Source organism: Ahaetulla prasina, chromosome 4 (genome assembly GCF_028640845.1).
Source record: "Ahaetulla prasina isolate Xishuangbanna chromosome 4, ASM2864084v1, whole genome shotgun sequence".
Taxonomy (NCBI): domain Eukaryota; kingdom Metazoa; phylum Chordata; class Lepidosauria; order Squamata; family Colubridae; genus Ahaetulla; species Ahaetulla prasina.
In genome coordinates, this window is record NC_080542.1 from 145,952,064 (window position 1) to 145,966,526 (window position 14,463).

Genomic DNA, 14,463 nt, shown 5'->3' on the forward strand with positions numbered 1-14,463 from the left:
GACAGAAAGAGAACGGAAGGAAGGAAGAGAGAGAAAGAAGGAGAGAGAGAGAGAGAGAGGGAGGAAGAACAAAAAGGGAGGGAGGGAACGGGGTTCCAGCTTGCAGCATTGATTATATTATGTAGTTGGGTCATGAAATGCTTGCTCCTCCTCCTCCTGAACCCCCCTCCCTTCTAGCCCTGATGATGTTCCCTAGCTGGGTCACAAGACATCTGCCAGAGAGCCCCCAGGCTCAGAGAGCCCCAGGGCCGCCCCCCCCCCTTCATGACGTTCTGTTCATGGCATCCTGCACAGAGTTATTTATGCTGGTTGAAATCTTTCCTCTCTCTCTCTTTTTTATTGTTTTTCCCATTCTCTCCTTCAGGGCTTCGTGGTCGCTGTGTTGTATTGCTTCATCAATGGGGAGGTAAGATGTTGGAAGAGTTGCTCAGCCCAGGGAGTGTTTTTTAGCTTCCAAAGTTAATCATCACCTCCCCTTTTTTTTGGTTTCCCCCCCACCCCACATCGGTTAATGCATAGATTAAATTTAATTACATTTGCTTTTTAATTTTGCAAGGTCAACGAGGCCTTTTAATGAAGGATCCAGTGAGCATCCCATAATAATAGACAGTAAGAATTTCTGCAATAAGCCAGGAAACCTGGCCAGGGGTGCAAAGCCTGATCTGAATAATTATAAAGCAATCTCTCTCCAATAACCCGCCTGATGTTAGATAAATCTAGGATCCTGGAAGGGTTTTATTTTTTTTTTTAATTACTGCTCGATTTTAATGCAAAGTGGCTCTGATTAAATTTGAGTTTCCAGATTAGTCCTGTCAGACACCAAATATCAGCTCAATGAAATGCATCCAGCAAATAGAAGTTGCCCCTGACTTGTGTTCCGGAAATTGCACGGATACAGGGAGTTCTTGACTTCCAACAGTTCATTCAGTAGCTATTTGAAGTTATAATGGTACTTAAAAAAAAGCGTTAACGACCGTTGCAGCCTCAGGGGATCAAAACTCAGACACTTGGCAACTGGTTCATATTTATGACAGGTGCTGTTTCCCGGGATCACGTGATCCCCTTTTGCGATCTTCTTTGACAAGCAAAGTCAATGGGGAAGCCAGATTCACTCAAGGACCCTGTGGCTAACTTAACAACTGCAGTGATTCACTTAACAAGGGTGGTGTTGTGGCTCCGGCCCCCGGGCCTGGCCTCCTGAAGTCGGATGACTCGGAGAGTGAGGAGGAGGAGCTGGCAAGGCCTCCTTCCCGCCCTGGACCCTCCTCCCCCCTGGCACCGTCCCAGATTCCAGCTGCAGGCCAGGAGGAGGAGGAGGAGATGACAAGGCCTCTTTCCCCCGACCCCTCCTCCTCCCTGGCAACGCCCCAAGAACCAGCTGCTGAGGATCAATCTTGGCTAGATGCGAAACAGCGACGCCGAGATAAGCGTGCGCAGCAGAGGAAAAGGTGGGGCAGGCCCAGAGGGTGCTGAGTCATGGAGCCACACCCCACAGGGGATAAAAGCAGGGAGAGTGCTCCCTAGGCTCTTGTGTCGGACAAAGTTACGGACTACTGGCTCTTTAACTGCTTTGGACCGAAGGCTGGGATTTCTTGTGAGTACTTTAGATCATCCTGCAGACTCCTGGTTGCCCTGGCAATGGTCTGTCGGCACGCTGCTACTTGATAAGGACTTGGCTGGCACATGAAGGAACGTTGCCAGAACTTTTCGTGGCCAGAAGAAACCCGGCCAAGTGTAAATAAATTGCTGGCAGACCGCCTTGGCTGGCGTATTGTTTTGGGGAGGAAGGGAGGGGACAGAACTGGTGGCAAGAAAAGTCACAGAAATGGGGCAAAAGTCACTTAATTGTCTCGCTTAGCAACAGAAATTTTGGACTCTATTGCAGTTATAGGTTGAGGGTGAGGTAGTCCTCCATTCGTGAATGTCGCTTAATGATGGATTTTCCCAGTTTACAACACATGACCCTGGGATACTGCAACCGTCGTAAATATGAGTCAGTGGCCAAGCATCCAAATTTTGATCACCTGATCCAAATCACCGGATCCCGCAACAGTCATAGGTACAAAAAACAGTCCTGAGTCACTTTTTTCTGTGCCGTCGTAACTTAGAACCGTCACTAAACGAACGGTTGTAAGTGGAGGACCATCTGAAATTGTGTTGTTTTTTTTCCCCCTCTCCTGTGCCTCCCCGCCTTCCCCCCCCCCCATATCTCAGGTTCAATCCGAAATGAAACGCAAATGGCGCAGGTGGCATCTGGAACGCTTCCTGGGTTCGGATATGAAGTATCACCACCCGTCTGTCGGCAGCACCGGAACCACCCAGATCTCCATGTTAGCCACCTCCAGCCCCAAAACTCAACGCAGCTCCACTTTTCAAGCCGAAAAATCCCTGGTTTGAGTCCCGGAGGCCGAAGACGATCCAGACAAACCCGCCTGGCAAAAGCTGCAAGCAACAGAATTTGGGAATCAAGTATTTGGCATTATTGTTATTATTGTTATTTTTAAAACCAGTTTTTTTTTTTTTTTTGCAAGCAGAATGGAGACAAAATTCTGTGGCCCGGAGACTCGGAACAAGTAAAGTTAAGTTTGGACAGACTCCTCCTCCTTTTTTCCGATCTGGAATCGAAGGCAGAATCAAAAAAAAAATCAGCTTTCAAAAACAGAATCGTTTCGCTGATGACGTGGCTTACGTGGGTCATGAAATCTCACGGAAAAAACAACTGAGCTCAGATAGCATCAAGGACCCCATAATCCTCTTTTTCTTCCTCTTCATTTTTCTTCTCCTCCTCTTCTTCTCTGCAAACCCTCCCTCCCTTCTAGCTCTGATGATGTTACCTAGTTGGGTCATGAAACATCTTCAAGAAAGCTGCGAAAGTCAGAGAGCACCAAGTTATCGTCTTCGCCTCCTCCTCCTCCTTCTTCTTCTCCTTCATCTCCTTCTCCTTCTTCTCCTTCTCCTTCTCCTTCCTCTCCTTCTCCTCCTCCTCCTCCTCCTTCTCCTCCTCCTCCTCCTCATCTTTTTCTTCTTCTTCTCCTTCTTTTTCTTCTCCTCCTCCTCCTCCTCCTCCTCCTCCTCCTCTTCTTCTTCTTCTTCTTCTTCTTCTTCTTCTTCATCTTCTTCTTCTTCTTCTTCTTCTTCTTCTTCTTCTTCTCATTCTCCTTCCTCTCCTTCTCCTCCTCCTCCTCTTCCTCCTCCTCTTTTCTTCTTCTTCTCCTTCTTCTCCTCCTTCTTCTTCTTCTCCTCCTCCTCCTCCTCCTCCTCCTCTTCTTCTTCTTCTTCTTCTTCTTCTTCTTCTTCTCCTCCTTCTTCTTCTCCTCCTCCTCCTCCTCCTCCTCCTCCTCCTCCTCCTCCTCCTCTTCTTCTTCTTCTTCTTCTTCTCCTTCTCCTTCTCCTTCCTCTCCTCCTCCTTCTCCTTCTCCTCTTCCTCCTCCTCCTCTTTTCTTCTTCTTCTCCTTCTTCTTCTCCTCCTTCTTCTCCTCCTCCTCCTCCTCCTCCTCCTCCTCCTCCTCCTCTTCTTCTTCTTCTTCTTCTTCTTCTCCTTCTCCTTCTCCTTCCTCTCCTTCTCCTCCTTCTCCTTCTCCTCTTCCTCTTCCTCTTCTTCTTCTCCTTCTCCTTCTTCTTCTCCTCCTTCTTCTTCTCCTCCACCTCCTCCTCTTCTTCTTCTTCTCCTTCTCCTTCCTTCTCCTTCTCCTTCCTCTCCTTCTCCTCCTCCTTTTCCTCTTTCTCCTCCTCCTCTTTTCTTCTTCTTCTTCTTCTCCTTCTCCTCCTTCTTCTCCTCCTCCTCCTCCTCCTCCTCCTCCTCCTCCTCCTCTTCTTCTTCTTCTTCTTCTTCTTCTCCTTCTCCTTCTCCTTCCTCTCCTTCTCCTCCTTCTCCTTCTCCTCTTCCTCTTCCTCTTCTTCTTCTCCTTCTCCTTCTTCTTCTCCTCCTTCTTCTTCTCCTCCACCTCCTCCTCTTCTTCTTCTTCTCCTTCTCCTTCCTCCTCCTTCTCCTTCCTCTCCTTCTCCTCCTCCTTTTCCTCTTTCTCCTCCTCCTCTTTTCTTCTTCTTCTTCTTCTCCTTCTCCTCCTTCTTCTCCTCCTCCTCCTCCTCTTTTCTTCTTCTTCTTCTTCTTCTTCTTCTTCTTCTTCTTCTTCTTTTTCTCCTTCTCCTTCCTCTCCTCCTCCTCCTCCTCCTCCTCCTTCTCCTCTTCCTCCTCCTCCTCCTCCTACTTCTCCTCCTCCTTCCTCTCCTCCTCCTCCTCCTCCTCCTCCTTCTTCTTCTTCCTCCCAATCCTCCTCCTCCTCTCTACAAACCCCGTTCCCTTGAAGCACTGATGGTGTTACCTGATTGGGTCATTAAACATCTGCAAGAAAACCAATAAGATCAGAGACCACCAAGGACCCCACAATCCTTCCTCCTCCTTCTGTCTGCAAACCTTCCTCCCTTGTAGCACTGATGATGTCACCTAGTTGGGTCATGAAACGTCTGCGAGAAGACCCCCAAGCTCAGAGACCGTCAAGGACCTCACCAGATTATTTCATTTGCCATCAGGTTCCACAGGAAAAGACCTGAGGTTGGGATTAGATTTCCTCAGATCATTAGTGGATTTCAGAAAACCATCTTCATTCGTTGGGGGACCTTCTCCTTTTTCTACAAAACTTCCTATACCTTGAATGCTGAAATACAGGTAGTTCTCCACTTACAACCAGTTGCTTAACAAACTTTTGATGTTACCAAGGTCCTCCCAGAGCTACTTATGTCCCCGTTTGCAGAGTTACGAGAGCCGCAGAGTTACACCTCTCCCTGGTCACATTTTTTGGCCCTTTGCAACTGGCTAACCTTCACATGAATTTGCAGTGTGCTGTGGTCACATGATCACAATTTGTGAGTAGTTTATCAGTTCCTGGCATTAATTTCCAGTTTCTGGCCAAAAAAAAAAAAACAATGGGGGAAGCATTTACTTAATAACTGCATTGTTTACTTAACATCTGTGGCACTTGCTAAATGAAAATGTCCTGTCATGTGATGCCTCGATTTACGACCACAATTCAGCCCAAAATTTCCATTGCTAAGAAGGACAATTAAGTGAATTTCCCCACATTTTACGAGCTTTCTTGCCACCGTCGTTAAGTGAATCACTGCAGTTGTTCAGTTTACAACACACTAGTTCAGTGAATCTGGCTTCCCCATTGACTTTGCTTGCCAGAAGGTTGCAAAATGGGATCATATGACCCCAGGGACGCTGCAACCCAGGGACGTCATAAATATGAGTCGGATGCCGAGCGTCTGAATTTTGATCACACGATCATGGGGATGCTGCAAAGGTCGTAACTTTGAAAAACGGTCATAAGTCACTTTTCCCTCAGTGCCGTTATAACTTCGAATGGTCACTAAATGAATGGTTGTAAGACAAGGACTACCTGTACTATTGTAGCAGCTTCTAAATTGTAGAAATTAGAAGCTGTTGGTGCTAGAAATAAAGATGGTTTTCTGAATGTATTTGTAATTAACGTTACTCACAGATGATAGCTAAGCTGCAAATGATGGTTAGAAAAAGTTCACACAGCACAGTATCCAGGCTGCAAGCAAAACTTCTTGATAAAGTACGAAGCCTGCCTACATCCAAGATGAGGAAGAAATGGTTTGTGAAGGAGTTAAGTTTTTCTTCTCAAACTATTCCTGAGCAACCACATCTCCCAACCTTGACTGACCAACACTGACCATTTTGCAATGGTGATTAGCTTTTTGGGCTCATGTCCTGTGGTTGTGTCCAGAAGTCCATCATCATTGGATGGATGCTACTACCCATGAAAGCCATCATTGACAGCAGATCATTTTGGTTTCCTATGTATCTGTTGATAACATCTGAAGGACATCAAGGTTGGTGACAAGATTGTTGGTTTTGATCTCTTTCATTGTCACACCATGAACCTCAAAGCTGAAAATTGAGAAGATAACCAACACATATGGACATTTTTGGACAACCTACCATCTCTTTGGACAACCTACCATAAGAGCTAAGGAACACCTAACTTTTTGATGTTCAACCAACCTTCAGTCAACAATTCTCCACTGTGGCTTCCATCTTGTAAATATTTCAGGCCACAATTCCTGAAATCTGAACATATTTTTTTCATGGTATTCCACATTTTCCAATAAGGAAAAACCCATCAAACGTGCGAAGACTTCTTGTTTCGTTTGACCTTCAACCTTTTCTTATTTATTGAGCCGTAACTGTAAATATGAGCTTTTCCATGAATTCATCTCAGGTTTTGCTTTTTAAAAAAAATAAAAATTCAGAATAGTGAGATGGAGGTGAGTAGGACAATGTGATTTTGTGTGTGTGTTTGATTATCATTGGCAAGAAAATAATAAAGTTACTGCATATCTTTACGCTTTATGTTGGAGGGAACGATAACTGTATGCTCTCTGAAAATCAGTTTGCATTAGTATAAAGTAGTTTGTAAAATTATGCTGAGCGTAGGAAATGCTGCCGGATCTGAAATTTATTGATCAGGTTGACTTGGTCATTAATTTTTCACAATTTTCTAGTTTGCCTGAGGGTTACCGTGTGAGGGCTATGCAATTCTAGATAACTTATTGGAAGGAGATAAGCATATTATAACCTCTCTTATTTCATAACATAATAACAGAGTTGAAAGGGACCTTGGAGGTCTTCTAGTCCAACCCCCTGCCCAGGCAGGAAACCCTACACCATTTCAGACAAATGGCTATCCAACATTTTCTTTAAAATTTCCAGTGTTGGAGCATTCACAACTTCGTTACTGCATCTCTCACACAGATGAAAGTATAACAGAATAAGAGTTGGAGGGACCTTGGAGGTCTTCTAGTCCAGCCCTCTGCTCAAGCAAGAGACCCTATACCATGTCAGACAAATAGTTGTCCAGTTTCTTCTTAAAAGCCTCCAGTGTTGGAGCACCCACAACTTCTGGTGGCAAGCTGTTCCACTGGTTAATCGTTCTCACTGTCAGGAAATTTCTCTTTAATTCCAGATCGCTTCTCTCCTTGATTAGTTTCCATCTGTTGCTTCCTGTCCTGCCTTCAGATGGTTTGGAAAATAAACTGACCCTCACTCTTATTTATGGCAGCCCCTTGAATATTACCCACTATCACCTGCTACATTCATTATTGACTATATACTTGGTAGTTATATTCTACACTCAGCTTTGTAGACATTGGTAGAAGCAGAATTTAGATGGCTGGAGCAATTCCAGCTTCCCAACTATTCTTTGAGCAACTTTTGAGGCAGTTCGGTCTAGTGGTTAAGGCTCCAGCCTACAAAATAGGAGACTAGTGAGTTCTAGCCTTGCCTTAGGCATGAATGTTGGCTGAGTCACTTTTGGCCAATAACCAGGACACAGTGAGTTCTAATCTCACCTTAATTTTAAACTGGCTGAGTGACTTTGGGCCAATCGCTAGGAGACTGTGAATTCTAGTCCCGTTTCAGGCATGAAAACCAGCTGGGTGACTTTGGGCCAATCAGCTAGGAGATGGTGACTTCTAGTACCGCCTTAAGCATGAAAACTGGCTGTGTGTCTTGACCAATCACCAGGAGATGGTGAGTTCTAGTCCTACCTAAGGCGTGAAAGCCGGCTGAGTGACTCTATGCCAATCACCAGGAGATGGTGAATTCTAGTCCTGCCTTAGGCATGAAAGCTAGCTGGGTGACTTTGGGCCAGTGCCTCTGTTTCCCAGCCCAGCCCACTTCACACATGTTGTGGCGAAAACAGAAGGAAGAAAGAGTATTATGTTGAATGCCTTGAGTTATTTCTCAAGAGGGTAACGATGACATTAAAAAAAATCAACTCCAGCAAATCCATCTGCCTTCGAAGAGCAAGCCAGAGTGAGAAACAGTTACAGACGGTCCTCAACTTACAACCAGTCGCTTAGTGAGAACTCGGAGTTCCAACGACACTGAAAAAAGAGTCCTATGACCATTTGTCACACTTAACGACCGTCGCAGCCTCCCCATGGTCGCGTGATCAAAATTCAGATGCTCGGCCACTGACTCACATTTATGACGGTTGCAGCTTCAGTGTCCCGGGGTCACGTGGTCCCCTTTTGCAACCTTTTATCAAAGTCCATGGGAAGCCCGATTCACTTAACGACTCAACAACTGGTATTGTCCACTTTACAACTGAGGCAAGCAAGGTTCAGGACATGGGCCTAAACTCCCTTAACCACTGTCTCCTTTAGCAGTGGAGATGTTGGGGCCAGTTGTAGTCATAATTCAAGGACCACCTTGAAAGCAGCCGCCTTAAAGCCTGCATTTTATTAGCCCAGATGGAATTCTCTTGAATTTCCTCAGAGGATAGTTTTAATCAGACACCAGATAATGATCACTAAATGATCCCTACAAACATTGGCTTCCTTGCCGGGATGCTAGATAATAATTCCCTGGAATTAGAACGTAGAATAACAGAGTGGGAAGGGACCTTGGAGGTCTTCTAGTCCAACCCCCTGCTCAGGCAGGAAACTCAACACCACTTCAGACAAATGGTTATCCAACATCTTCTTAAAAACTTCCAGTGTTGCAGCATTCACAACTTCTGGAGGCAAGTTGTTCCACTTGATTAATTGTTCTGACTGTCAGGAAATTTCTCCTTAGTTCTAAGTTGCTTCTCTCCTTGGTTAGTTTCCATCTGTTGCTTCCTGTTCTGAATTCAGCTGCTTTGGAGAATAGCTTGACTCCCTCTTCTTTGGGGCAGCCCCTCAAATATTGGAAAATTGCTGTCATGTCACACCTAGTCTTTCTTAGTTCCAATTTTGGCTTGCATTCTTCCAAATTTTCTGCCTCCTACCACGAATATACATATATATTTCTTCCCCTAAGTGATTTCCAGCAGCCTTCACCTAAGTAACCTCCTCTGCAGTCTTTCATTTCTCTCGGCTGAGTTGAAGGAAGGAGAGAAAAGCCGAAAATTCAATCACGCTGACATATGTAATTTGCTCTTTTACCCCTTTCCTCAGCAGATCCTGCAAAGGCAGTCCTCGGTTTACGACCCTGCACAGGCAGTCCTCGGCTTATGACCATAACTGGGATAGGAGTTTCCATAGCTAAGCCAAGAAAGGCAGCCATTAAGTGACTCACCGCTGATTTTCTGGCCATTTTTTAACCTGTTGGTTCAGCGAATCAGTGCTGTTGTTAAATGAATCACTGTCATTAAGTGAATCCAGTTTCCCTCACCCCACCCCCATTGACTTGGCTTGTCAGAAGCCAGTTGCGAAAGTCAGAAATAGAGATTGCGTGATTCTGAGAGGCTTCGATCATGGTAAATATGGGCTAGTTTCCAAGCACCTGGATTTTGATAGAAGTTGTAAGTCATGAGGTTGTAAGTCACATTTTCAATTCCCTTCCAACAGAGAATAGAAGAGACAGTGGATGGGAAGGGAAGAACGGAACAGAACAGAACAGAACAGAACAGAACAGAAGAAAAAATAACAGAGGGGAGTGGAGGAGAAGAGAGAAGGGAAGAGAAGGTGCTAAATAGATCAAGGGTCTCCAACCTTGGCAACTTTACGACTTCTGGACTTCAACTCCCAGAATTCCTCAGCCAGCATGCATTGGCTCAGTCATCCTGAAGATGCCTTCCCTAAGTTATTCAACGTATAGAATATAGAATAGAATAGAATAGAATAGAATAGAATAGAATAGAATAATGGATTGGACTGGAAAGAATAGAATAGAATAGAATAGAATAGAATAGAATAGAATAGAATAGAATAGAATAGAATAGAATAGAATAGAATAGAATAGAATAGAATAATAATAGAATCACCGGCTATGGCAAACCTCCTTCCCAGGCTGAAGGTAATCAACAACTGGCAGATGACCTGAATGAGTTTTACTGCAGGTTTGAAAGGAAACTACAGCCACCTATCTCCACAACCCCCATCTCAGACACACCAACAACAGCCAAGCCTCCTACAACTGACCCCATTTCATTGGGTTCACAACCCCTAGTGATCACAGAAAAGGAAGTGCAGGACCTATTTCACAGACAAAAGCCAGGAAAAGCTCCAGGCCCAGACAAGATAACTCCTTCTTGCTTAAAAGTCTGTGCTGACCAATTGGCCCCCATCTTCACCCATATTTTCAATAAATCACTAGAGATGTGTTATGTTCCTTCTTGCTTCAAACGCTCTACCATCATCCCAGTGCCGAAGAAGCCCACCATCAAGGAACTGAATGACTACAGACCAGTTGCTCTAACATCTGTAGTCATGAAAACCTTTGAAAGGCTAGTGCTTTCCTACCTGAAAACCATCACGAATCCGCTCTTAGACCCCTTGCAATTTGCATACCGAGCAAATAGATCAACAGATGATGCTGTTAATATGGCTCTGCACTACATCCTACAACATCTTGAGTCTCCAAAGACCTATGCAAGGGTCCTTTTTGTAGACTTTAGTTCAGCATTCAATACCATCATTCCAGACATTCTTCTAACTAAGCTAAACCAGCTACAGGTACGGAACAGACTTGTAAGTGGATCACAAGCTTCCTAACAAACAGGAAGCAGCAGGTGAAGCTAAGCAAGATCACATCAAATACCTGTACAATTAGCACAGGGCCCCCCCAAGGCTGTGTGCTCTCCCCACTTCTCTTCTCTCTGTATACCAATGACTGCATCTCCAATGATCCATCTGTTAAGCTACTGAAGTTCGCAGATGACACAACAGTGATTGGTCTCATTCGAGACAATGGCGAATCCGCATATAGACGAGAGGTCGAACGACTAGCCTTGTGGTGCAACCAAAACAATCTGGAACTGAACACACTCAAAACCGTAGAAATGGTGGTAGACTTTAGGAAAAACCCTTCCATACTTCCACCTCTCACAATACTTGACAACACAGTATCAACAGTAGAAACCTTCAAATTTCTGGGTTCTATCATATCGCAAGATCTCAAATGGACAGCTAACATCAAAAACATCATCAAGAAAGGACAACAAAGAATGTTCTTTCTGCGCCAACTCAGTAAGCTCAAACTGCCCAAGGAGCTGCTGATCCAATTCTACAGAGGAATTATTGAGTCTGTCATTTGCACCTCTATAACTGTCTGGTTCGGTTCTGCAACCCAACAAGAAAAACACAGACTTCAGAGGATAATTAGAACTGCAGAAAAAATAATTGCTACCAACTTGCCTTCCATTGAGGACCTGTATACTGCACGAATCAAGAAGAGGGCCGTGAAAATATTTGCAGATCCCTCGCATCCTGGACATAAACTGTTTCAACTCCTACCCTCAAAACGACGCTATAGAGCACTGCACACCAGAACAACTAGACACAAGAACAGTTTTTTCCCGAAGGCCATCACTCTGCTAAACAAATAATTCCCTCAACACTGTCAGACTATTTACTGAATCTGCACTACTATTAATCGTTTCATAGTTCCCATCACCAATCTCTTTCCACTTATGACTGTATGACTATAACTTGTTGCTGGCAATCCTTATGATTTATATTGATATATTGATCATCAATTGTGTTGTAAATGTTGTACCTTGATGAACGTATCTTTTCTTTTATGTACATTGAGAGCATATGCACCAAGACAAATTCCTTGTGTGTCCAATCACACTTGGCCAATAAAATTCTATTCTATTCTATTCTATTCTATTCTAATGGATTGGACTGGAAAGAATAGAATAGAATAGAATAGAATAGAATAGAATAGAATAGAATAGAATAGAATAGAATAGAATAGAATAGAATAGAAATAGTAAGATAGGATAGAATGGAATGGAATGGAATGGAACGGAATAAAATAGAATAGAATAGAATAGAATAGAATAGAATAGAATAGAATAGAATAGAATAGAATAGAATAGAATAGAATAGAGGGATGGGATGGGATGGGATGGGATGGGATGGGATGGGATGGGATGGGATGGGATAAATAAAATAGAATAGAAAGAATGGAATGGAATGGAATAGAATGGAATGGAATAGAATAGAATAAATAGAATAGAATACAAGATAGGATAAGATAAGATAAGATAGAAATAGAATAGAACTAGGATAGGATAGGATAGGATAGGATAGGATAGGATAGGATAGGATAGAATTAGAAATAGAATAGAATAGAATATTGGAATGAAGAATAGAATAGAATAGAATAAATAGAATAGAATAGAATAGAATAGAATAGAAATAGTAAGATAGGATAGAATGGAATGGAATAGAATAGAATAGAACAGAAAATAGAATAGAATAGAATAGAATAGAATAGAATAGAATGGAACATAGTAGAATAAAGTAGAGTAGAGTGGAGTGGAGTGGAGTGGAATGGAGTAGAGTAGAGTAGAGTAGAATAGAATAGAATAGAATAGAATAGAATAGAATAGAATAGAATAGAATAGAATAGAATATTGGAATGAAGAATAGGATAGGATAGGATAGGAAAGAATAGGATAGGATAGGATAGAATAGAATAGAATATTGGAATGAAGAATAGGATAGCATAGGATAGGATAGGATAGGATAGGATAGAATAATGGGATGGGATGGGATGGGATGGGATGGGAAAGAATCACCCACATTTTTCATTCTCCTTTTTTTCTACCATCCCCAAACGGTTGCCAGGAAGGATGCTGTTGCTGGCCTTAACGCCCCGCTGGCGAAGTGAATCACGCTGGGTTTTCTGTGCTTGGACATTGATGGATTCTTGCATTTTGCTTACTGCTCCCAATGGCAAGCTGGTCAAATTTTTAAAAGCTGCAGAGTTTTCCGGAAACCCTGACCCTGCTGCTTTCATTCATCCTTCGATTCAGGGAAAATAACAAGTCACTGGTGAAAAATGAACCCTTGCTTTGTTTGGGCTTTGTTTATCGCTCTCGCCTTTAACATTTCTTGCAGATTCGGTCAGCAAATGCCGGGCTGAGTGGGCTCTCTCCATGGGGGAATTTTGGGGAGGAGGTGATGACAGATGGATTTAAAAAAAAAAAAAACCCTCCTAGGAGTGAACCAAGCTGGGTGGGGTTTGAAAGTCGGTTCCCACTGTGATCCACTAATGTTTGAGGGGGAAAAAATAATAACACATGGACGAATTTTGGAGGCACCCTTGAAAGTCTTACATGTAGGAGCAATCTTTCTGCAAAACCTAGAGAGCTTAAAATGTCAAGTGGAAAAGAGCCGAAGTCGAGACAGCATGAAAAAGGATAAAAAACGCCATACTTTTCTACAGGTCAGATCCCAAGGGGAGGAGGAAGAGGCTTCACAAACTATTTAGGCCTCCAAGGAATTTGGGAGAAATCATCCGTAGGGAGAGGTTTTGCCCAGGGGTGAAATCTAAAAATTCTCCCTACCGGTTCTGTGGGCGTGGCTTAATTGGTAGGCGTGGCTTTAATTGGTGGGCGTGGCTTGGTGGCCAGGTGACTAGGTGGGTGTGGCCAATAACAATAAATAATAAAATTAATAAACAAAGTATACAAAACAATAAGAGGTACCAAAAACCAACTTTCACACTTTACACACACAAACAACACAACACAACTGACTCACACACAAGGTAAAAGCAGCTGCACTTCACCCAAAATGGCCCCTGCAACAAGCAGGAACCTCACACAGCCACGAAAATCTCAAAAACCAACTTTCACACTTTACACACATACAACACAACACAACACAACTGACTCACACACAATGTAAAAGCAGCTGCACTTCACCCAAAATGGCCCCTGCAACAAGCAGGAACCTCACACAGCCACGAAAATCTCAAAAACCAACTTTCACACTTTACACACACACAACACAACACAACACAACTGACTCACACACAATGTAAAAGCAGCTGCACTTCACCCAAAATGGCCCCTGCAACAAGCAGGAACCTCACTTTCACACTTTACACACACACACAACGCAACACAACTGCCTCTCACACACACACACACAAAATGCCACATACAGCTTTGTGAGATTTTGTGTGTTTGTGTAGTTAGAGTGAAACACTACAGAAACACACCAAATCTCAGAAAGTTGCACAAATATTTTATTTTATTATTTTATTTTTAGATCAGGAATCTCCAACCTTAGTAGCTTTAAGGTTTGTGGACTTCAGTTCCCAGAGATCCTCAGCCAGCAAAGCAGGCAGAATCAGTTGTTGACTGAGGAGATGGATTGCAGGCAGGCAGATTCAGTTGCTAGCTGATGTAACTGATGTAAGCATGGCTTTCCCAGCCTGAAAAGAGCAGTTAATTAGGTAAGTGCCTTATCGCAGCCCAGAACCTCTTAAAAGGAGATTTCTACAAGCTCTTCAGCTGAAAAGCTTGTAGAAAACATGTTTTTTAAGGTTCTGGTGATGAGGAACTCAGCTGGGATCGCCAGAGGAGCCTTTTAAAACTTTTTGTTTTTACAATCTCTTTCACTGGAGAGGTTGTTTAAAAAAAAGAGTTTAAAGGCTCTGACATCCCAGCTGAGCCGTGAGATCATCAAAGGCTTTTTTATACTTTT

At 43.4% G+C, this 14,463-nt stretch overlaps 1 protein-coding gene across 1 annotated transcript in view; it reads left to right on the forward strand.

Moving 5' to 3' along the window:
- The window catches only part of VIPR1 (vasoactive intestinal peptide receptor 1), a 78,041-nt gene extending 74,941 nt beyond the window's left edge, over window positions 1–3,100 (forward strand). Inside the window, exons 12-13 of the mRNA XM_058179959.1 lie at window positions 365–406; window positions 2,215–3,100. Of these exons, the coding sequence (XP_058035942.1) occupies window positions 365–406; window positions 2,215–2,397 (225 nt within the window). The 3' untranslated portion in view covers window positions 2,398–3,100. The remainder of the gene's footprint in view (window positions 1–364; window positions 407–2,214) is intronic.
- The last annotated feature ends 11,363 nt before the right edge of the window (window positions 3,101–14,463 follow it).